We start from the raw sequence: 19,672 nt of genomic DNA on the forward strand, positions 1-19,672 counted from the left end.
AGGCTTCTTTGATTAATTGAATGATCCTTGAGCGAGCGGGATCCCGGATGGCTGATGAGCTCTCGAACGGGGCTGTCACTCGAACAAGTCAGAACATATGTCGTCACAACTAGCCGGGAGAGGTGCACTCGTGCATAATTGATGGGTTTTTTTAACAGCCTCTCAAATGTGTTTGAAAAATTGCCGGCATTATCTGTAGCTTAATTACACGGGAAAAAGACAAATCAATCCACGCCATTCTTCGGCCTTTCGGGTTCGTTCCTGGTAGCTGTAATCTTTGGGCGGTTGACAACAAAAACCTAAGCCAATAGAGCCATTGCACGTGGCCGCATCCTTGCTCTCTCTCCCGGGTTGCGGTCCATAATCTTATCGCGGTGAATCTAATTTACTTCTGGTTTGTTCCGTTCAAGGCTTGGTTGGGTCACACACACTTCCTTCTATCGTCGCCGCCGGATCTTGACATGAAGGACGCGTCCGCGCTCGAGGACGGAATATAATCTTTTTTCTCGGTTCATTTTTATTCCCGCACCACGCACATTGTGTTTGCGTCCTTCGGATCCCTTTTGTTCTAACCATAATCCTCTTATCACGTAGCAGTTGCTGCTTCCCCGGTTGCTACGGGTTGCCGGGTTGCTACGGGGTTTTGCATCAAGAAGACGCTGACATGTCGTCGTCGCTTTTCCTTCGAAGAGTTTAACTCGTCGCAATTGAACCACGACAACCGGTGGTCAAGCGCCCCGTCAGCCCTAATTCGGTCCAATTATGAATTACCTATTTCGGGGCCTCCGGGTGTTTCGCGATGTAACTTTAATTAAGAGGATTACCAGGATATTTTGCGCGGAAAAATCGGCCCGCAAAAAGTGAAAAATCATCCCGAGCAGGAAAAGTGAAATCGATATTGATTTTAAACACGGCCCCCACGGCTAACAAGGTATTGGTCGGCTTCGATCGGCGGTCCTTTTTATGCGATTTTCCTTGACCATTTCGACCCGGCCCTCGCCCCGTGCGCGTGTGTGTGCTCTTGGAAGGCTCAATTTCGCAATGAAAAATGGAATCCGGAGTCGTGTAGAGTGCACCAATACACCAGCCAAACAATAGACCACCACCGGACATCGGTCCGGTCGGCGCAATCCTTGTACCGGTCGGCGTATCCTTGCGCCGCGTGCGGGATGTGGTGGAAATTTGTCGAGATTTCCCTCCAAGATGGTGGCCCGGCTCTTTGTTATGGTTCGGCTGACTTTTCCTTTTTGGCCCGACGCCGGACATGTAGACACCTTCCTTCGCCCCCACACACACACACACACATGGGCGGATGCGCGCGTTACGCACATTTTTATTATTGCTGCGATCTTCGCTTTGCCGGCATTTTCTTCTCGCCAACCCGCCAAAGAAGGACGCGCAACCGTGAGGAAGTATTGGTCCGAAGGGTGGCCAGTGTGTGTGTGTGCGGGTGTTAAAGTATACAATCTTTCCACCCCCTCCCCGGTTCCGGTTTGTGCGCCCCCGCCGGAGGGTGTTTCTTCTTCTTCGGGCGAGGCGAAAGAAACATTTCTTTCAACAGAACCGAACCGAACCGGACCGTCAACGAAAAGAAGAGGGAATAGAATCTGCTCGAGGCCGCCGGGCGCGTGTCTAGCGAGCCGACCCTCCGGAATGGATGGCAGGACGGCGAGCCGCGGAGTCCGGGGGGCCTCTGGGATTTCGGTACGCCATGCTGTTGGGACTTGTTGTTGGGTAAATGGTTTGTTTTCGTCGTCTCGTCGTCGTCGTCGTCGTCGTCGTGTCGGCTCACGTGCTGCCAAGTGGCGAACAAACACATGCGTAGCACCGTGTCCACCGCACGACGGCGGCGGCGACGCACTTACGCAAACATTTATGCAGACGTCCCCTCCTCGGGGTGGAGGGTTCTTGCTGGCCTTGGAACAGCTGCTGCGCGTTGGAAGGGCTCTCCTCCTGGCGATAGTCAACATTTCCGGTACATGAACGATGGCAGCAGGACGTGAGCAGCACGTCCGTCCTTCGGTCCTGTTCGGTCGGCGGATGTTGAGTTGTACTTCCTGCTTCCTTCCATCTTGTCTGTCCGTTTTTTTTAGCTCCTTTTATTCCTCCTGGCCACGGTTACATGTCTCACTTGATTTCTTTTCCGGGGGTGCCTTGTTCCGAGTCTCCATTACTCTCCTAACGATGTTGATAAAAGTAGCAATGATGTCCCGTGCGTAGCGGAGCGCAAACCCCGGCCATTTTGCTCGGAACGCGTCCCCGAAAAGCGAAAGTACCGTTCTCGTGCAGTTAGTTTTTATTAGCCCGGGGCGTTGTTTCACTTAACTCGCTCCGACTACTCCGGAGAAGGTTGTTCTTGAGCGTTTATTAGACGTACTGTGCGTACGTTTCCTGACGAACTTTTCCTTTTTTTTTGGTGGAAATTCAACCTCCTGATTGTTGCCTCATTTAGCGATTATAAGCGGCACATCCAGACTTTAAAGGGGTCGCAGGATTTGTTTTGAGTTTAATTACAAAAACATCGCCTCTCCGGCGCATTTTTCCAGCGGTCTTAACTCACGGGCCAACTAGAGTTAGAGTTACATTTTTGCAACTTTTCCCGAACGATCGGGGCTGGCACTTTTCGCTTTCGGGGGGCGCAAAAGGCAAGACAAACGCGTCTCCGGCACGCAAAAAAGGGTGAACAAGTCACGCACCGTCGCACACACTTCGGACAGAGGATTCGCCGGACGTAGGCAGGAACAGCGATCCGGAAAAAGAACTGATGGCCGTGTGGCCGGTACGAGGAGGACACGAGGTGCCGCCGCCGCCGTCGACGATGATGGTGATGGTGATGGCGATGTTTCGTGTGTTTTTCATGCCGACTTTTACCCGAGCCGTGGCCGTATTGTTCCGTCTTTTTATCGCCGTCGCCCGGAACCCTCGTCTCCAGATAAAGGCCACCCCTCACGGCGGGCCGCCGATTGTTGGTCGTGATGCCCCAAACGTCTTCGGGTGGCCAGCGGGTGTCCAGAAACCCACACACACACACACACACATACGCGTGCACTTCCAGGGGCCAACATTGGAGGCAATAAAATGGAGGAATGCGAATTGGTCGGTGGGCAGTAAAACGCACATTTCGGCCATTCGGAAACGGGGGCCCCCAACCAGCCGTCCCGGGGCCTGAAGGAGGCAAGAAAAACAATCAAACACACACACAGAGACAGGCAGGCGGCATTGCAAACAACCCGGAAACCCTCGCCCTCGGCCGCTCGGCCGAAAATGGTTGAAATCTTTTGTTTCCCTCACGCCGTTTTATGGCTTTAAATCTTGACCTTTTTTTAACGCCTTTTTGTATGGACCTCCACCTCCGCGGTAGCCGACCGATTCCAGCGCCTTCCGGTTCCGTCCGGTTCCGAATTTGTTTCGGGAAAACCTGTTTTGCGCCATTTCCATCGTTCCACCCAGCGGGTCAAACTTTAACAATCGGACGGAAAAAGGGCACAAGAAAATGGGAACAAATCAATACGATTCATCGCGTCATCGTCATTCGCCATGATTATTATCGTCCGCTTCGGGCAACGGAACGGCTCTCGGCGGCCGCTCGGGATTCTGGTTCGTTTTATTACAACAAATCATGGCGTCGGCGTGATTTTCAGTGTTTTAGGAAGCGTTTTTGCGTTTTTCCAAAGGACGAAAACAAGCTGTTGATGGACCACATACTGCCCCCGAATCGGAGATAAGAATTAATAAATAATCACACCAAATTGGCCTCCAAAGCAAGGAGACGACCGCACTATCGATGCTGATTATCTATCACCCAGTTGCCACGGTGTGATCAGTCAGGGTACCATCATAACGACGACGGGCAACAGGGTCCTCGGAAACCCCCGAAATCCGGTTCCGCAGCGCCGGCAGCTCCATAACAACCTTCGTCCTTTTCCGCCCTCCCAGTGCCGGATGGGATAAATTAAATGAAATTAAATTTATTTCATCGTCTTACTCACGCACCGTTACCTGCCGGTCGGTCGGTCGGTGTGGTCGGTAGTCGGCTTATCCGATTTTCCGAGGGGCAGCCGAACAGAAAGCGTCCTCCCCATCCGGCCCGTGAATCGTCTCGTAAGCTACCAGGCGTCTCCATCGCGCGCGTGGCGTGACGGGTTTTCTTCTTCGGGCCTTGTTAAAGATCGTCGTAGTAGGCGCCCAACTTCGCAGCCATGGCGATGGATGGTATGAAGCGAAGCAGCGACATGATTCGCTTTGCTTCCCGCCGCTTCCCGCACCGTCTTCTTCGGGTGGCCCTCTCTCTCTTTATTGCCTGTCGGATCATAACGTTGGCGCGCGTCTTAGGTGTTTTCCGAGCCGAGCCCCGAGGAAGAAAGGGAGACCGGAGCCGGAGCCGAAATTGAGACAAGGCCACTCCGGGGCTCCACGGAGGGTGGTTATGGAATCATGAAATCATAAAGTAAATCGCCTTATAGGCGATTTATTTTATTTCTTGCCTACGCGCACTGCCTCCACGAAATTCGGTCGTCGGGGCGCTTCATTGTTCTCAATGGTTCTTTGGCAGCCGGTTTTTTTTGTTTTGCGACTTAAGTAGGGCACGTTGTCGCCATCGCCAATGTTTGTTTACATCGCAGCAAGCCTATCGCTGTAGAAGCTGTTGAAGTGAACCTATCGCTGCAAGCGTTTTCGACAAGCTTTGCTTGTTTAAAAGTAACTGAATCACAGTAAATATAGAAGCCACGAAATTAGTTCGAAGTGGAGCGTCAAATTAAACGGAGTTAGCGAATACATAAATTAATTACATCACACCTTCATTGCGCTTAGCAACACAGCGGTTCCGCAGCTCGGTGATTGGTGCTCATAGCAACGGCATCCTTACGGCCAAGGATCCCGAATTTGATCTTTCCAAAGACGGAAGCGGTCAACGGAAAAGGCAACTGAATTTGTTGAGTGTTTTATGCATCGCTAGCATTCTGTCCACTGTTTTCTATAAGACATCGACCCAAACCGGCCAGGATCGATTTTTCTCTCGACGCGTGTATTGGTGCTTCCCGGCCTACCTCGCCCATGCTGTTCGCTTTTTTAAATATTTGCTTCTGGATCGTTTTTGCCAAGATTAGGGTTCGCAAGTCGGGCCAGCGTGAATCGCGGAACGCATCGAAAGCGCCCTTTCCCGTAGTCAGTCCCTTTTATCCTTTGTCATCTAAGATTGTTGGCCGTTGATACCGACCTCCGGAAGTCTTTGTTTTACTTAGTGTTCGTGCGTCCTTTTCGGACAACGCTTTTCGCTTCCGCTTCTGCTTTCCCGGGTGATTGGTGTCGCCACCGTGTTCGATTGCTTCCCGAAGGAAACGAATCTCCGTGCGGGCTCTGGCTGCATCCTTCGCATCCTGTGACGGTTGCCAGTGACGGTCCCTGGGGGGATCCCTTCCGGGCAGCATGGCGCAGACAGAAGATTTGGTGCGTTAGATTTGTCATCGACCGGAAGCGGAGGCGAAAAAGGGGCCGAGGGTGGCGATAAAATTAGGCACACGTAAACATTTTTCCACGATTTTTGCTGCGCCGCGCCGCCGGGATGCCGCCGCGCGTAACGCTCCGTAACGCTCCGTTCCGAAAATTGGGCCGACGCCGAAGTTTTTGGGGCAGAAAGTTAAAGCGGTGATGGCGACACGATTCCCCGACGTCCGGCAAGCCGGCAAGGGAAGAAAAGTTCTCCGGCGACGGGGCTGTAGTTAACCTTTTCACGAAACGACCCCCGGTTCCGACGACGAAGACAGTTGACTGAAGTGGCCTTCGGAAGCTGGGCACACGGAAAGCGGATTACGCTGTGGCAGTTGCTGTCAACTCTGGGGCAACTCTTCGTGCTGCCAGACGGGGAATTTGCTGTGTGTTGATAGCCCAAGGAACCGGGAACCGGGAGCCTGTGGACCGCGGCTTCCAATTGAAACAAAAAGTAAACGGAACGTCCGGACCGCTCAACAGTAATAAAGTGAAACGCGAGCAGTTGGCACTCACCTGCACATGACCTCGTGCGTCAGCAGTACTCGGCACATCTCCGGGTTCTTGTCCTGTCCTTCGTAGACGATGGCCTGGAGAGAAGGAAACAGAAAACGGCGAGTTGTAAGAGACACGGCAGTTGCAGTTCGACGATTAGAATCGATATTAAATGGCCAAATAAACCCTGTTTTATGTCCACACACGGCCACACACTGTTGCACGACCTGGTGATGATGCTATTGTCCCCCCCCCCTTCGATTGTAGGTGTCCGGTTCAAAATAGAAACAAACCGCAAACCGACACTCGGCCACTTCGGTCATACGTTATCTAGGATCACGGTACGAACGCTGGATGGCCCGGGGGCCACAGCAAAACCCAAACAGAGTGTCCTTGTTCTTTTAAAGGTTTTCTCTCTTCATTTTTTCCATCGTCACTCTTCAACCACAACACTCCAGTTCCAGGGCCGGCCAGGTCCAACGGCTGCTGTTTGCTGACCATTAATAATACTGTCAACTGGGGCATTTATTACTGACCGTGAGGCGGCCGCAGGGCACCGATATCACGGCGCGCGCGTGCAGCAAGGATTCAACCTGCGGGGCGACTCAACTATTTGGAAGACAAACAGACGGACACGACGTGTGTCCGGTTGCTGTTCTGAGGCCACACCGTCGTTCTGACCATGTGTAATAATATCTAAGGTAAACAGCGACCGGGGCTGGGCCGATAAAACACAGGTTTCACATCCGACGGTGCCGTGGTCCTTGGTCTGGTGCCTGCCTTGGGGCCAGTCGACGGGCGGGAGCGAAATTCGTTGCCACACGGACCACGGTTCTGAGCATAAAAAATTCAGTTGTTAAACAGTTGATGCGAAATAAACGCTCCGTTGGCACGCAGAGACACAACGGGCCAGCAAAACTTACTCCGCCACTTCGGCTTCGGCAATTCCGGTAATTTCAGGTTCGTTGCAGGAGTCCGCACTGAAGACAAACTAACGTACGGACGTTTGACAGTTTAAAACGGATCATAACTTCGGTCTTCGTCAGAGCAATGTCTACTCGGATCGCGAAACGCAAAAGTTGCTTCTGCTGTCACTGGTTGCTAAGGATACGACGCGTCCTTTTAAGCCCTCATCCATTCTGACAAATCCAATCAATTCCCTCGAAACATCCCTCAGTCGAATGCAAAACAAATATATCGAAGATCGCTTTCGGAGTGACCAGCGCTCGAACCATCAATTATGCTCTTATTACAACGCACACGGGGGCAGTTGAGCTGATTATTATGTCCGGCTCCGCGCCTCACGTGTCCGCCTAGTTCCGCGGCAGGATGTTAAAGTTTACTTTTCGAACGTTCGCCTTTTACCGGGGCGGCCCGACCTTGGGACCGCAGAATAGTGTGCGGATGGTCACGTGACGCACGGAAACGGAAGCGGTAGTGATTGTGTAAATTTTAATCACTTCTCGGTCACTGGCTCGGCGGCCGATACCACGACGATCCCGGAGACACCCATTACACCCTCGATTCCCGCGCCCGTCCGCCCGCCCGCCGTTGATTTTCCGATTATCGATGCCACGTGGCACGGGCGGGGGCGCGCGCGCGCCGAGAAGCCCCCGAAACGCCACGTGTCAGCTTCTTGTTGGCTCGTGTTCTGTTTCCCGTTCAGCCCTCCCAGGAAGGGAAGTGCGGCCGCCCCCGGAAAACCACGTGTTGGCACGAGTCATGTTCCTCGTACGGGCTCCAGCACCGAGAACGGCAAAACAAATACAATTAAGTTTTCCTTTTTTGATTTCTTCATTTCTTCGCCGTGGCCCGAACCGGCGCATCTGTTTGCATGATGCTCGTGCTGCAGCGGCACTACTGGCCAGGATCGAGGGGAAGCAAATTTAAATACCGTATCGAATGGGCACCCTCACTTCCGAGGGCCTATTAGTGAGATCCTTGGTCGTTAGCGGGCCCTCGCGCGCCACCAAACATGATGTTGCTCTATTTATCATAACGCAATGGACATTTCGATGAATCCTCGTGATTAGCCGCCCGTGATCGATTGCTTTCTCTTGATCCGTAATCCCTCGAGCAGTGGAACTCGGGTGGATCAAAGGAAAAACTCAACTCACATCAAAGCCGCCCCCAAAATACGCAACATTTATTATCCTTCGCTTTTCGATTACTTTACGGCCTCAACCTCAAAACAAGCGTCAAAACGCGCTCCATTTATCTAATTGCTCGCTGGACCCCGTTCGGAACCCGAAAATAAAAACCTAAACGTCATGTAATCAGTGCTCAGCACTCAGTCCCGGTCCCGGTATTCGGATTTAGCCCTCGAAGTACGACGACTCCAGCGGAACTCCAACAAAAAAACTCGGGAACGGAACACTCGGCGGATAAACGGCGTCTCCCGAGAGAATGATTTGAATTGTAAACAACAATCTCACATCGTTCGCCGCCGCCGAGCGCGAAGTGACACGGTCGCCGTGTCCCCTTTCCCCCCCGCCCGTGCTTGATGAAGGGATGCCAAACGGCCGAAAAAACGCGGCTTAAGCTTTAACTGAAAAATTTAACAGGAAGGCGGAGGCCACGGGCCGGGTCATCATCAGGGTGCACATGCAAAAGTCTGCTTCGAAAGCAAACTTTTTGCTGCGCCTCGGACTCGCTCCCGGATGCATCGGGTAGCGAATCCGAAAAGTAAAAACAAACCTCACGGAACGATGGTCCGTTTTGTAGCTCCTGTTTACTGTTTCTCCGTCCGGCCCGGGCCATCGAGGACACAACCGTTTTGCCGGTTTTTCGCTGCGGTTTCACTTTTGCCCGGGCCCGATGAACCCGTGAAAAGAGTGTTAATTTGTGTCAATTCACCGAGGTTAGAGGTGGTCCGTTGGAGGCCATGTTTTGTGGCAACATTTAGCGATTTTTTCCACCAATTTGTGACGCACAAGGAACGGGTCACAATCGGTGGGTTGTGTGGACTTCATTATTCATACTCACGGTCAATCGCTCACTCTTGTGGAACTTTACAGCATAATAAATGTTTCACAATCGGCCACTGATCGGCTGCTGTTGTTTACCGTAAAACACTCTTCCTTTTCGATCCGAATATCCCGGTTTATCGGATTGTTGCCGGAAAACAAAACAGCGAACCTGCGCCGCGCGATTCAATAATGCCGTGTTCTCTTTCGAAGCCCGTTTCTAACGTCCGACCGGACACACGGCTTAACTGGGGCGGAAGGTTAAAAGATTACACCGTACACCGGGTGCACAGGCAAGGACACTCTCAGTCGCCGGCCCTTTAAAAATCAACAAAAACAACGCATCCATCGCTCCGGCCCAACGACCGAAAGGGCAACGATTTCGGGGCCGCTGGCCGTTTATGGGCGGCCGGAAAAATTCCGTTATGGAATGATGAAAAACGGGCCCCACCGACGGCGGCGGCGGATCAAAACGATCCGAAACGGTCGGTCGGTCGGTCGGTCGTCGACAGCGCGCGCACCGCGGCACTCGGGCGGTCACCAAACGTCGGAGCCTCCCTTTTCGTTCGTTGTTTTTTTTTTGTGCTCGGATTTTCGGGTTGCCGGGGATGCTTTTTATGTTATGGCTCCACACGCCGGACTCGGCGAAACAACAGAGAGAGAGGCCGCGGCGGAGCGCGGTGCCACGGCATGCATTATGAAACAGCACAGCACACAACCGAATCTCGTCCTTCCTGGGCCGCGGCTGAGGGCATAACAATTTCCGTTCCGTTCCGTTTTTTTCTGTTGTTGCTGTTTATCTCGGCGAACTTTTTTGGCCACCACGCGTATTTCACTGCGTTCCTTGACTGCGCTCGGTCAGCTGACGGAGCGGTCGAATGACCGCATTTTGGTCCGTCGTTGAATAGTCGCGAAGAGAACTAACGGGTTGACCTCTATTGGGCGACTGGCCCTTCAATCGGCAAAACGAGGCGCAAAATGGCGACGAATCAATTAGCGATTGGTGCGTGGTTTAAACTACATTATTATGATTGAAGATCCACACACAAAACATAACGTGACCCTCCATAAGCGGCCGATACTTAAGGCGTTGTGTGGGCATTCCGTTCCGATAATCTTCGTGGGACCAACTCTGCCTTCATCGAATCGATTCGCTGCACTTCTCCGGCTTCCGACGGCACGCACGCCGCCAATTCCGGAATGACCCCGGAAACGCCCAATCGTTTTTCAAAAAAAAAAAAGTGTCCGCGTGTCACACCCGACGCGGAGTGTCGGATTAAAAAATTTGAAACCTGCTCAGGCCGCCGGTCGATAAAGGAAGCCGGCACGATAAGAGGCCCGGCCCGGCCCGGGGGTGACGCAGTGATTCAAACTCGCCGATAAGCACCGAACCCCTTTTCTGAGTTCGATTCCGAGCCGCTTTCGGAGTGAGTTATGTTGCCCGCTGTTCGCTTTTCAAGTTGCCCACCAGTTGATGGGCGAGCGGACACACACACACCCAAACCGGAGAGAACCGGGGAGTTGTGGTAGGAAGTTTGTTTTCCGCGTTAGCGCATTCAAGTGTAATTCGGCGCAATCGTCCCCTTTCCGGCGAGGGGTGCAATGTGGCCGCCAGAAAGGGTGAATCAAATTACCATTTACCATATAGTGGCGATGATCCGATCCTCCTTGCGCCATCCGGCTGATGCACCGAAGCGATACCGAACCCGACGGAGAAGTGGTGGTATCGAGTGTCCTTTGGAAATAATAACCTTTTCGTAGCGACTGCCTCTGGTTCGGGGGCCGTCAGAGGGCCGTCGGGGCCGGGCCGGGGAACAAATGGCCCCGATTGGGTGAGGGTCGGCCGAGCGTTGGGCGATGGTTGCTCATTTGCCAAAATGCTTTTATTTCGACCCCATGCGGATTTGACCGATGAAGGACGTGTGTGTCCCTGGGCCGGTTGTCGATTAAAACCAATTAAAAAGGTGGCTCTTCTAAAGGAGGAAGTAATCGGCACGAACTGTGGTGATGATGACCATCCTCAAGGTGAATCCTTATGCGGAAGTCCTCGTAAATTAGCCAAAGCCCGGTGCCGGTCCCGTTTTATCAGCAGCACTTTATCTTGTGCCCTTCGGGCGATCATCTTTCTTCCACGGCACCACCGGGAAGATTAGATCCCAATTTATTATTCCCCCACCCGGGCCATCGTGATTCCGTCGTCCCGCGTCCCGCTGTCTCTCTCTGGTGTTACGTTTCCACCGAAAGCTGTCATAATTTTGAGCTCATCCCAGTCTCGGTCGGTCGCTCGGTGTTACCGAACTCGACCGACGACCCTCGCTTTTCGGCAAGGCCACGGCATCCCTGTGGCCTATTAAAAACCGGCTACCGTCTGGTCTGGTCTGGCTGGCTGGCGGGTTTCCAGCTGGATTAGCTTCCGGATCAGTGGTTGTAAGCCAAGGCTAATAGATTTCTGCACTCGGGCGAGGGCGAACCGGAGGGATTTGTGGTTGCCGGAGGGAACGGCACCACCGCCGCCGCCAGTAGGTCAGTGATGATGATGGCTGGGCTGGGCCCACATGTGCGCAAATCCTCACAATTTTTCTAAAATATCCTTTTGCGTGTGTTTTTCTCACTTTCCTCACACGCGATGATAATGCACGGACCGTTGCCGAAGGAGCGGAGCATGTGCCATCGTCAGTGTCCGGTAAGTAGAATTTAATTGATTTACAGATGTTCGATTCGCCCTCCGCGGGCAAACACACATGGAGAGGGATTTGCGTGAAAGGTTGTCCGTACTTTAGATGTATGTTTGGGTCTTACATTGGATTAGTCTAGGATCAGCCGGGAACGACCATTAGGAAGCCGCCCGGGTTCCGGTAACGAATGCGTAGGCTTTACGGTGCGTAAGGCGTTTCGGGGATCTGGTGACTTTCTTTCAACGACAACAACCATTACGCACACACACACGCGTAATGTGTAATCGTTTTTCATGTTTTCCGATCCCCAATCGCTTCAGAAAACTCCACTTTTAACTAGTTTTCGAATGATTTACAACATCAGCGGAAGAACCTCAAACCCGGTCAGCGGTGAAATTAGCAGCTCGGAGCAACCAACCACACGTTGTCCTGGCAACAATTACAACCATATGGACCGGTCGTAAGCAGGCTTCGCCTCGCGCTGCTAACGATGGCTGTCAAACTGTTCACTTTGCCTCCTTTGATCGGGTTGCCGCGTCAACATTTATCATCCTGCCGGTCCCGGTCCCTAGCAGCAGCAAGTTCATTAAGAAAACGGCTGCTGGAAATAATGAACTCACCCGCTCCGGAGTAGGCTCCGGAGGCTGGCTGGTGCTGCACCATGCGAAAAGTGCATCCCAATCAAAACAACCATTGTGTGTGTTGCCAACCTTTGAACCCCTCTCTCTCTCTCGAAGACCTGCACTTGACCACCGGCCTGGGGTACCGAAGGGCATCCCTCTCTTTATTGCGCCCGACGAATTGTATCAAATGAGGCGTTAATTTTTGATTTGATTCACTTGCCACCGGGAGCCAGGGACCGGGAAACAGTCAAACAACAACTGTCGCGGGTTCGCTCGTGGTCCGCTAGGCCGACATATGGTAGCCCCGAGGTGCAGCCGCGAGGGTTCGCTTTCTCTCCTTGCACACAAATGTCACAGAGTTCTTTTCCGCATCCGGAAAAGGACTCGTTAGCAGTCGAGCCGAGAACGCAGAGCCCAGGGGGTGTCACTGGCCGGTGAATGATGGATATCCCGGCACGCACCCCGAAAGATCCACGCAGCAGGTCCGCGGCGCGGCGCGCGTGATTGGAATGAAGTTGTTAGTTTTTATGGGGTCTTGGGCACAAATCAGGAAATTGATAGGCTGCCATTGTGCCCACCAAACCGGACCGAGTGTATATCGAGTGCAGAAGTAAATTGTTTAGAAAAGTGTAAATAATTGACTCTCGAACCGGAAGCCTCTGGTGGAGGTTCCGGTGCAACACCGCACCAGATCGAAGACTATCGCATTAAGTATTGAAGATGCAGAAAGTGCAGAACTGAGTATTCTCCGAGAGGATGGCCCCGTTGCATTGCATTTTACGTTTATGCAGGCGGTTATCGAAACGGATAGCCGGCGGTGTAGTGGCCAATGTTTAATTATTCAGTGGCCCCGGGGTTCGTCTTGCTGTCGGAAGTTCCGCGCGAACTCTACTCCGAGGGTTGGTTCGCCAGACTCTGGCCGCGTTCGCTTCGTTACTCCGTCACTGACGGTTTTATAGGAAACTGTAAAACGAGGTTCTATAGTGCAGGTCCTGGACGTTAAACTCAATGAGCTCCACAACCCGATAAAATGGGATCCACACACACAGACCCCACCGGTCCCCACGATCTGGCGGTTGGCTTACCTGTTTCGTTACGGAATCGATCAGTCGCACGAAGATATCCTGTTCCTGGCGGGCACCTGCAAAACGAGAGAGAAAGAACAATGAAAGAAACTGTACCCTGCCGTCCAGCAGCAGCATCAAGAAAATAATCAAAACCCGTTCCTGGATCGCAGGTTCACACAACCCACCCATATGGGGGCTGGCCACCCCATAAAGTGGTTCAAAATTTAATAATACTTCCTCTAGCGTCCGGTGGTGGTCCACAGCTCGTTGTAATAAGATTTAGTCGTGTGTCTTTCAATAATTGAAAACATCATAAAACCTGCCACAGTCTGCCACTGGACCTTCCCACAGTTCCGGATGGCTTTTTCTTTCGCCAATCCCACCGGGAACATCCCGTTTTACGTGTGTCTGTGTGTGACGGGAAGCATGTGGTGTGTGTGTGTGGGTCAAGAATCAAAACACTTAATTTTAATTGGATAAATTAAGGAGATAAAAAAGTTGTTCCTTCTCCGGTCCGGTGTGTGGCCGGGATGTGGCGGCAAAACTTTGGCCACCACTTGGCCGCCAATGGCCGAGGGTTTGTGGTCGGTGGGGGGAAGGGGGGACCATATTGGGTTGGCCGAAATCTTATTTGTTTATAAAACCAAAGGACGGTCTCCCATTCCGGGGTCCCGGGGTGCTGTTTCCCTTTTGCTAGTGATCGGGAAGAAAAAGCGACACTTCCGGGGTGGCCGGGCACACACACAGCACTCTAGCCTAGTCCAGAGCCCAGAGGGCATTTTATTGAATTTGATTCCTTTGAGATAAACTTTGCGCCCAACAAACACATATGCAAATGGCCCGGCAATCTGTGAGACCGTTTTCTTCGAGCGTCGCTGCCCCAAAGCATAAACGCCAATCCCGACTCCAGGGCGGTCAATCCGTGGAAGGACAAAGTTTAAAGGACCAGCTGAAATTCCGGACTTCTCCGGGCGGTCCACGGCCGAAAGGGGTTGCAAATGGCGACGTAATTGTTTTGTTTGATTTATTACAAACACAAACCCGCAATGCTGCACACAGTGCGCTGCAGAACCGCAGTGGCCGCGTTGCCGGACCCAGGCCCGGTGGTCATTATGCTCGGTAGAAACTCTCACTTTCTCTGCCCCGTCACCCGAGGGACCGGAAACGCGTGCCAAAGCGCGCTGAATCGCGCCCGATTAGTGTGTGGGGCGCCCCGATCTGGGGTCGATGATGAAAAATGGGTAAAACACTGATCCGGGTGCCGCTTTTATGCCTATAAACCCCTGCATCGTCCGGCTCACCGGAAGGGTGCATTTTTCAAACAGTAATCTGCTCCAGGAGCGTCACTAGAGACGACTGTGTATAATTATTCTGGAGTGGAGTTTAACCTTTCCATCGCCCGTGGAATAATGTAACTCTTTGAGCAAATAAGTCAGCAGCATCCGAACCGAACCGCCTATTTGCCTATAAATTAAATACAGAGAGGGACACGCCAACCCGTTTCGAATACGGCCTTCGTTCGGGGATACATTTTTCAAAATCACACCGAAAATTCTCCAGCTGCAGGTGACATTATGTTCCAAATCGGAAAAGAAAAACCCACCATTCCATTGTCAGCTTCATAAAAGCGGCCATTCCCTGACGACTATTAGCTTGTGCAACGGAACCAGCTCTCTGTGCACGTTAACAATCTGCAAACACACTGCGCTTCGGCTCGTCCCGCGCGAGGATAATCCGCAACAAAAAAGCGGTATGAATTATGCAATTATGCTAAACCGAGCATAATGTTTTATTCCGCGCTCCTCTCCGTGCTCGCGGTTGGCTCTCGGCGGTGTCCACACGGCCCACGGCTAGGATGTTTGTTCGGGCCCCGATTTTTTCGTGTTTTCGTTTCGCGATATGGTTCTTGGTCCTGTTTTTGGGCAAATCTTCGCTTTTTCGTTTTGGACCGGTGCTCTGGTGGCTCAACATGTGAGTTCTGCGCGCGCTTGACGACGCGAGTGCGATATGCAGCAATATTTGCATAAATTATGCGCCGCGTCCTGTTTGCACATGACAAGTGCCTAGGTTGCCTACGACTGCGCGCCTAACGAAGCGTTGTGCTAATTAAAACTTTACCTACATCTGGGCCGAGAGGGAACCGAGGGACCTCTCGCAGTGTCCCGGGTCTAGCTCCGTTAAACGGTGTCCTTGCGGTACTTACCATTAGCGTAGAGTAGCTGCAACCGGTACTGGATGCCGTTGTTTGTCTTCTGACCGTCCGATTCCTGTTGGTGGAGAGAGCAAGAATCATACATGCGTTAGAGCCTGGCGCGACCTAACGCGCAGTCCGTGCCTCCGGGACACGGTTGTTGCGTCTTGCGTTACCGAACAGAGTTTGCCCTACCTGGTCCTTCTCGATGAAACCGATGAAAGCGGTCCGCTCGATTTCGATGGGTTGCCCGGCCCGATCGTACAGCGCCACGACAAAGTGGAAGAAGTTCGACTTCCGCAGGTTGCTTGGCGGTTGCTTCTCGAAGTGGGCCCGTCCGATACCCAAACTGCAAAAGGGGAAGAGAAACGAGGGACGTAAGAACCAGGGGTGGCAACAAGGACACTCGCCGGTGGACACGCGGTGCGATATTGGCATCGCTTCCCGGCAGGACGTGAAACTTCGATGCGCCTGCAAGGTAAGGACTCTAGCCGCACGGCGCTAAAATGTTCGACCAAGTTCGCCGTTCGCTGCTGCTGCCGCTGGAGAGCTGTAAAATTTAATTGAACTCCGTCCGTTCCGCTTCGGTGAGGGTTTTGGGATTCGGTTTCGGACGTTGCGAACGAAATACGGCACATCGTTAGCGAGCGATACCGTGGTGGCCCGGTTATCGGACACCGGGCCATGCCTTCGGGGCTTCGATGGCGTACCGTACCGTTACCGGCTGCATAGAGATTTAGGAGGACCCGGCCCGATCGGTCTTTGCAGAACCGTCTCTCGTGGGCGATATTTAATTTATGATAACCGATTGTCGCTGCAGCACTTCGCGTTCCTGGGGCAATTAGAAACGGCGAACACTCGACACTCGGTTTCGCTACTCGAGGTGCTCGAGCTACGCTTTAACGACAGCTCACCATCAACAGCCTTAAGGTCTGAAAATGTCTTGAGTAGGCCGTGGTCTGGCCGAGTAAATTCCTCATCGAATTGCAACCACTATCAACATATCCGGTCTCCATTCCACGAAACCACGAAATCACACACAGGTCCTCGGGTCACTACCAGGCGTATCGCGGCTGCCACCGCGATTCGATGCACTCTCATTAACACCTGACAGTGCAAATTTATTCAAAATGTACGGCCAATAAAATTTCATCGAAATATTGATAGCATCCTTCCGGCCGGTGCCAAGCCTGGAATGGTGCTTCGGGTCGGAAATCGAACTAGTGACACTGTGTGGTCCCGGCACTATATCTGCCGCCGCCGGATTTCCATTGCACATATCGGTGGTAACCACAAAATCGCACCACGAAATCCCGTTCGGTTACCATCGTTACCATCGGGCTGGGCCGAGGATTGTGCTTCGAATGGCTGCAGGGCACAGGATACTGTGATGCGGTGAAAATATGATGCAATGGGATCGACAGAGAGGGAACTCGCCGAAATTGAGAACAGAATTTATTGTTTCAGAAAACTTATTTAAGTTTTGAACCAAATTGTCTCATTTCTGGGTAATCATAACCCTTGCTTTCCAGCATAATTTTAAAGAGCATATACTGTGTATCGGAATACTAACGAATGTCGAAAATAGCCCCACAGAGTGCACTCCTGGTACGCTTATTTTGAACCGGACATGGAACCCTTGGAGAACCTCAGAGTCCCAGTGGACGGCACACCACCATGCCGGCCGATGGCCACAAAACGTTGCACCCTTCGAGGTGCGTTTGTTGGTCGCTTCCGATGGCCGAGGCTAGGCCAATAAACAAAATATGATCCTCCGCAGCCCACAGAGGCACCGTCGCGCAGGATGGTTTGTGGTTGTGTCCCGGTCCAGTCCGGTCCGGTGTCCCGAATTAGTCTCCGAGAAGGCGTAGCTCATCTATGGTTAACACGTTTCAAGTTAGTCCTCCGAAGAGAGGCCATGGATGGTCGTTCGTTGCACCCACCATCGAGATGAGCAATTCGAAAGGCTTGGCAGATGGGGTTCCGATTCTTTGGCTTCACAGCTCTACCGTGGCCAATTTAAATTGGTTACTAATCAAATTTATCGGTTTGATAAATTGTGTGACACCGAGACCGAGAGAGAGAGAGTACACGGCCTACACGGCGTAAGTTATTTGTTCAGGAGCAATCCAAAGGAACAAAACCGGACCGGACCGGACCGGGCTCGGTGGTCAATAATAATGCATGAACTCGAACGGACACCCTAATGGTTCGGTCACCCTAATGGTTCGGTCACCCCCATCGGCCACAAGGCTTATCCTGCAGCCTGCAAGCAATTCGTGCAGTCGTAGCTTTTGATTGGATCCTGTCAATGGAAGAAGCTGCCCCGGTTCGATAGGAAAAAGTAAAGGACGAAGGACAGGCCGTGTGCCAAAAATCAGAAACGAAAATAAAAGTCATAAAGCACCCGAGAGCACAGGCCCTCGTCGGCAGGAAGGGTTACGGATGTGCAGTCCACATTGTCCGATCAGCCGCCGGAACATATTTGGCCCACAGCGGGGGGCAAACCGGTCACCGGTCGACGATGCTCCTGGGTGTGGGTAGGTGAATAATTGAATTACGATGTTCCGATTGTTCCACAGGCCACAGGCCAGCGAAAGTGAGTGGAAGACGAGCAAAAAAAAAACGGTACGAAGTGGTCCCGTGACGAAGGGACCGGATAGGATCCGGGAACCCGCAAGGGACTGCTCGCGCAAAGAACGTGCAATAACTCACCGACTCTCATCCCCGAAAGTGATCGAATGACATACTGTCCAAGAGGTTGTGACACATTCTTACGACAGGAACGCGGCCAGCAGTAGCATGAAAATTGAAAATTTATCCACCCGAGCTGCCCGAGGTCCGAATGTGACATACTGTCCAATTTGCTATAATTTTCCCAATCGGACGAGAGCGGTGGGATGAAATATTCACTTCCAGTGGCCACCGATTCGTGTAACACTAATTCACCGGAACCGGATCGAGTGGCACACAGGGACCATAGAAAAAAAAAAACCGTTCATTTATGCACTCGGAGTACGGATGGGAGTTCCTTTAAAGCCGGCCGAAGCACGAGCACGTGGTTTAATTTTAATTACACGTGACAGTAATTGAGTCGACGATTGACACATCGCGACCCGCGACAACCCCGATAACCCGTGGCCAATAAACAATCGAAATTAATCCGAACGATTATTGTGGCGCGATAGTGTTCTTCGTGTCGAGTCGTCGATAATGATTCGATTGCGAGGACACATTTCGCTTCGCCGGTTCCAATAATCGGATCGCGATAGTATTAATTTAAACACCGCAACTGGCCGCTTGGCATTATTTTCGCGGTTTCGCGCAATGCATTTAATCCGATTACTCCGGTCGGTGTGGCGCTGATTGGTGCATCCTTCGGCACTTCCGCCCGTTGCGAAATTCGATTAGCGGCCGTTAAATCGATTGACAGGTGTGTGTTGTTGCAATCCGCGAATCCCGTGTTTTTTGTTTTGCTTCTCAGCGTAATCTTATTGTGAAGTGATTGTTGGGAAACAATTGAATTTGCAACGTTGGTCAGACACAGTTTGAAAATAAATCATTCAGCTCGCGGTGCCGTTAATAAATTGAAAATTAATTCAATCAAATCGTTTCTGAGTGGTGTGGTGAGTGAATAAACTTCTGCCCTCAGTACCAATCAACAAACTACCGAAAGCCACGCCGCAATCCGTTTACCGTCAAGCATCATTAACCGACGACGACACCCGGATGAAGCCAAACGGCAAACATCACACCAAACCATCGCCCATCACACCAAACACACCACAGTTCTGCGGTTCGGAGCCAGCTCCCCGGCCACATGCCTCTCTCTCGGCTGTCGCACACTCCGGGTGGGATTAATTGAATTTGAATTTAACCTCATCATTACCATCGCAACATCCGAGCCAGATCGGGTTTATGAGTGTTTTGTCAGTGCATCAGAGGATTGGACGTACTTCCGGGACTCTGGCGCTCGCCTACGAATCGATTGGCAAGGATGACCAAACGATGTTAATCGTTGCCATTCCGACTCTCTCTCTTCGGCGTCACCTACTAGGACCATCACCATCAGGCTGCACTTTGGATCGACAAAATAAGGCAGCAGGAGCAGCAACATAAAAAGACAAGCTAAACGAGAACAGCCCGAGCAAATTGCCCGGTTTTGATG

At 52.1% G+C, this 19,672-nt stretch overlaps 1 protein-coding gene across 1 annotated transcript in view; it reads right to left on the minus strand.

The window, feature by feature from the left end:
- The window catches only part of LOC128269361 (transcription factor collier), a 30,294-nt gene that overhangs the window by 7,980 nt on the left and 2,642 nt on the right, over nucleotides 1–19,672 (minus strand). Inside the window, exons 2-5 of the mRNA XM_053006804.1 lie at nucleotides 15,700–15,853; nucleotides 15,517–15,580; nucleotides 13,332–13,387; nucleotides 6,004–6,077 (exon numbers count right to left, since the gene is read on the minus strand). Of these exons, the coding sequence (XP_052862764.1) occupies nucleotides 6,004–6,077; nucleotides 13,332–13,387; nucleotides 15,517–15,580; nucleotides 15,700–15,853 (348 nt within the window). The remainder of the gene's footprint in view (nucleotides 1–6,003; nucleotides 6,078–13,331; nucleotides 13,388–15,516; nucleotides 15,581–15,699; nucleotides 15,854–19,672) is intronic.

This window comes from Anopheles cruzii, chromosome 2, assembly GCF_943734635.1.
Source record: "Anopheles cruzii chromosome 2, idAnoCruzAS_RS32_06, whole genome shotgun sequence".
Classification (NCBI taxonomy): Eukaryota; Metazoa; Arthropoda; class Insecta; order Diptera; family Culicidae; genus Anopheles; species Anopheles cruzii.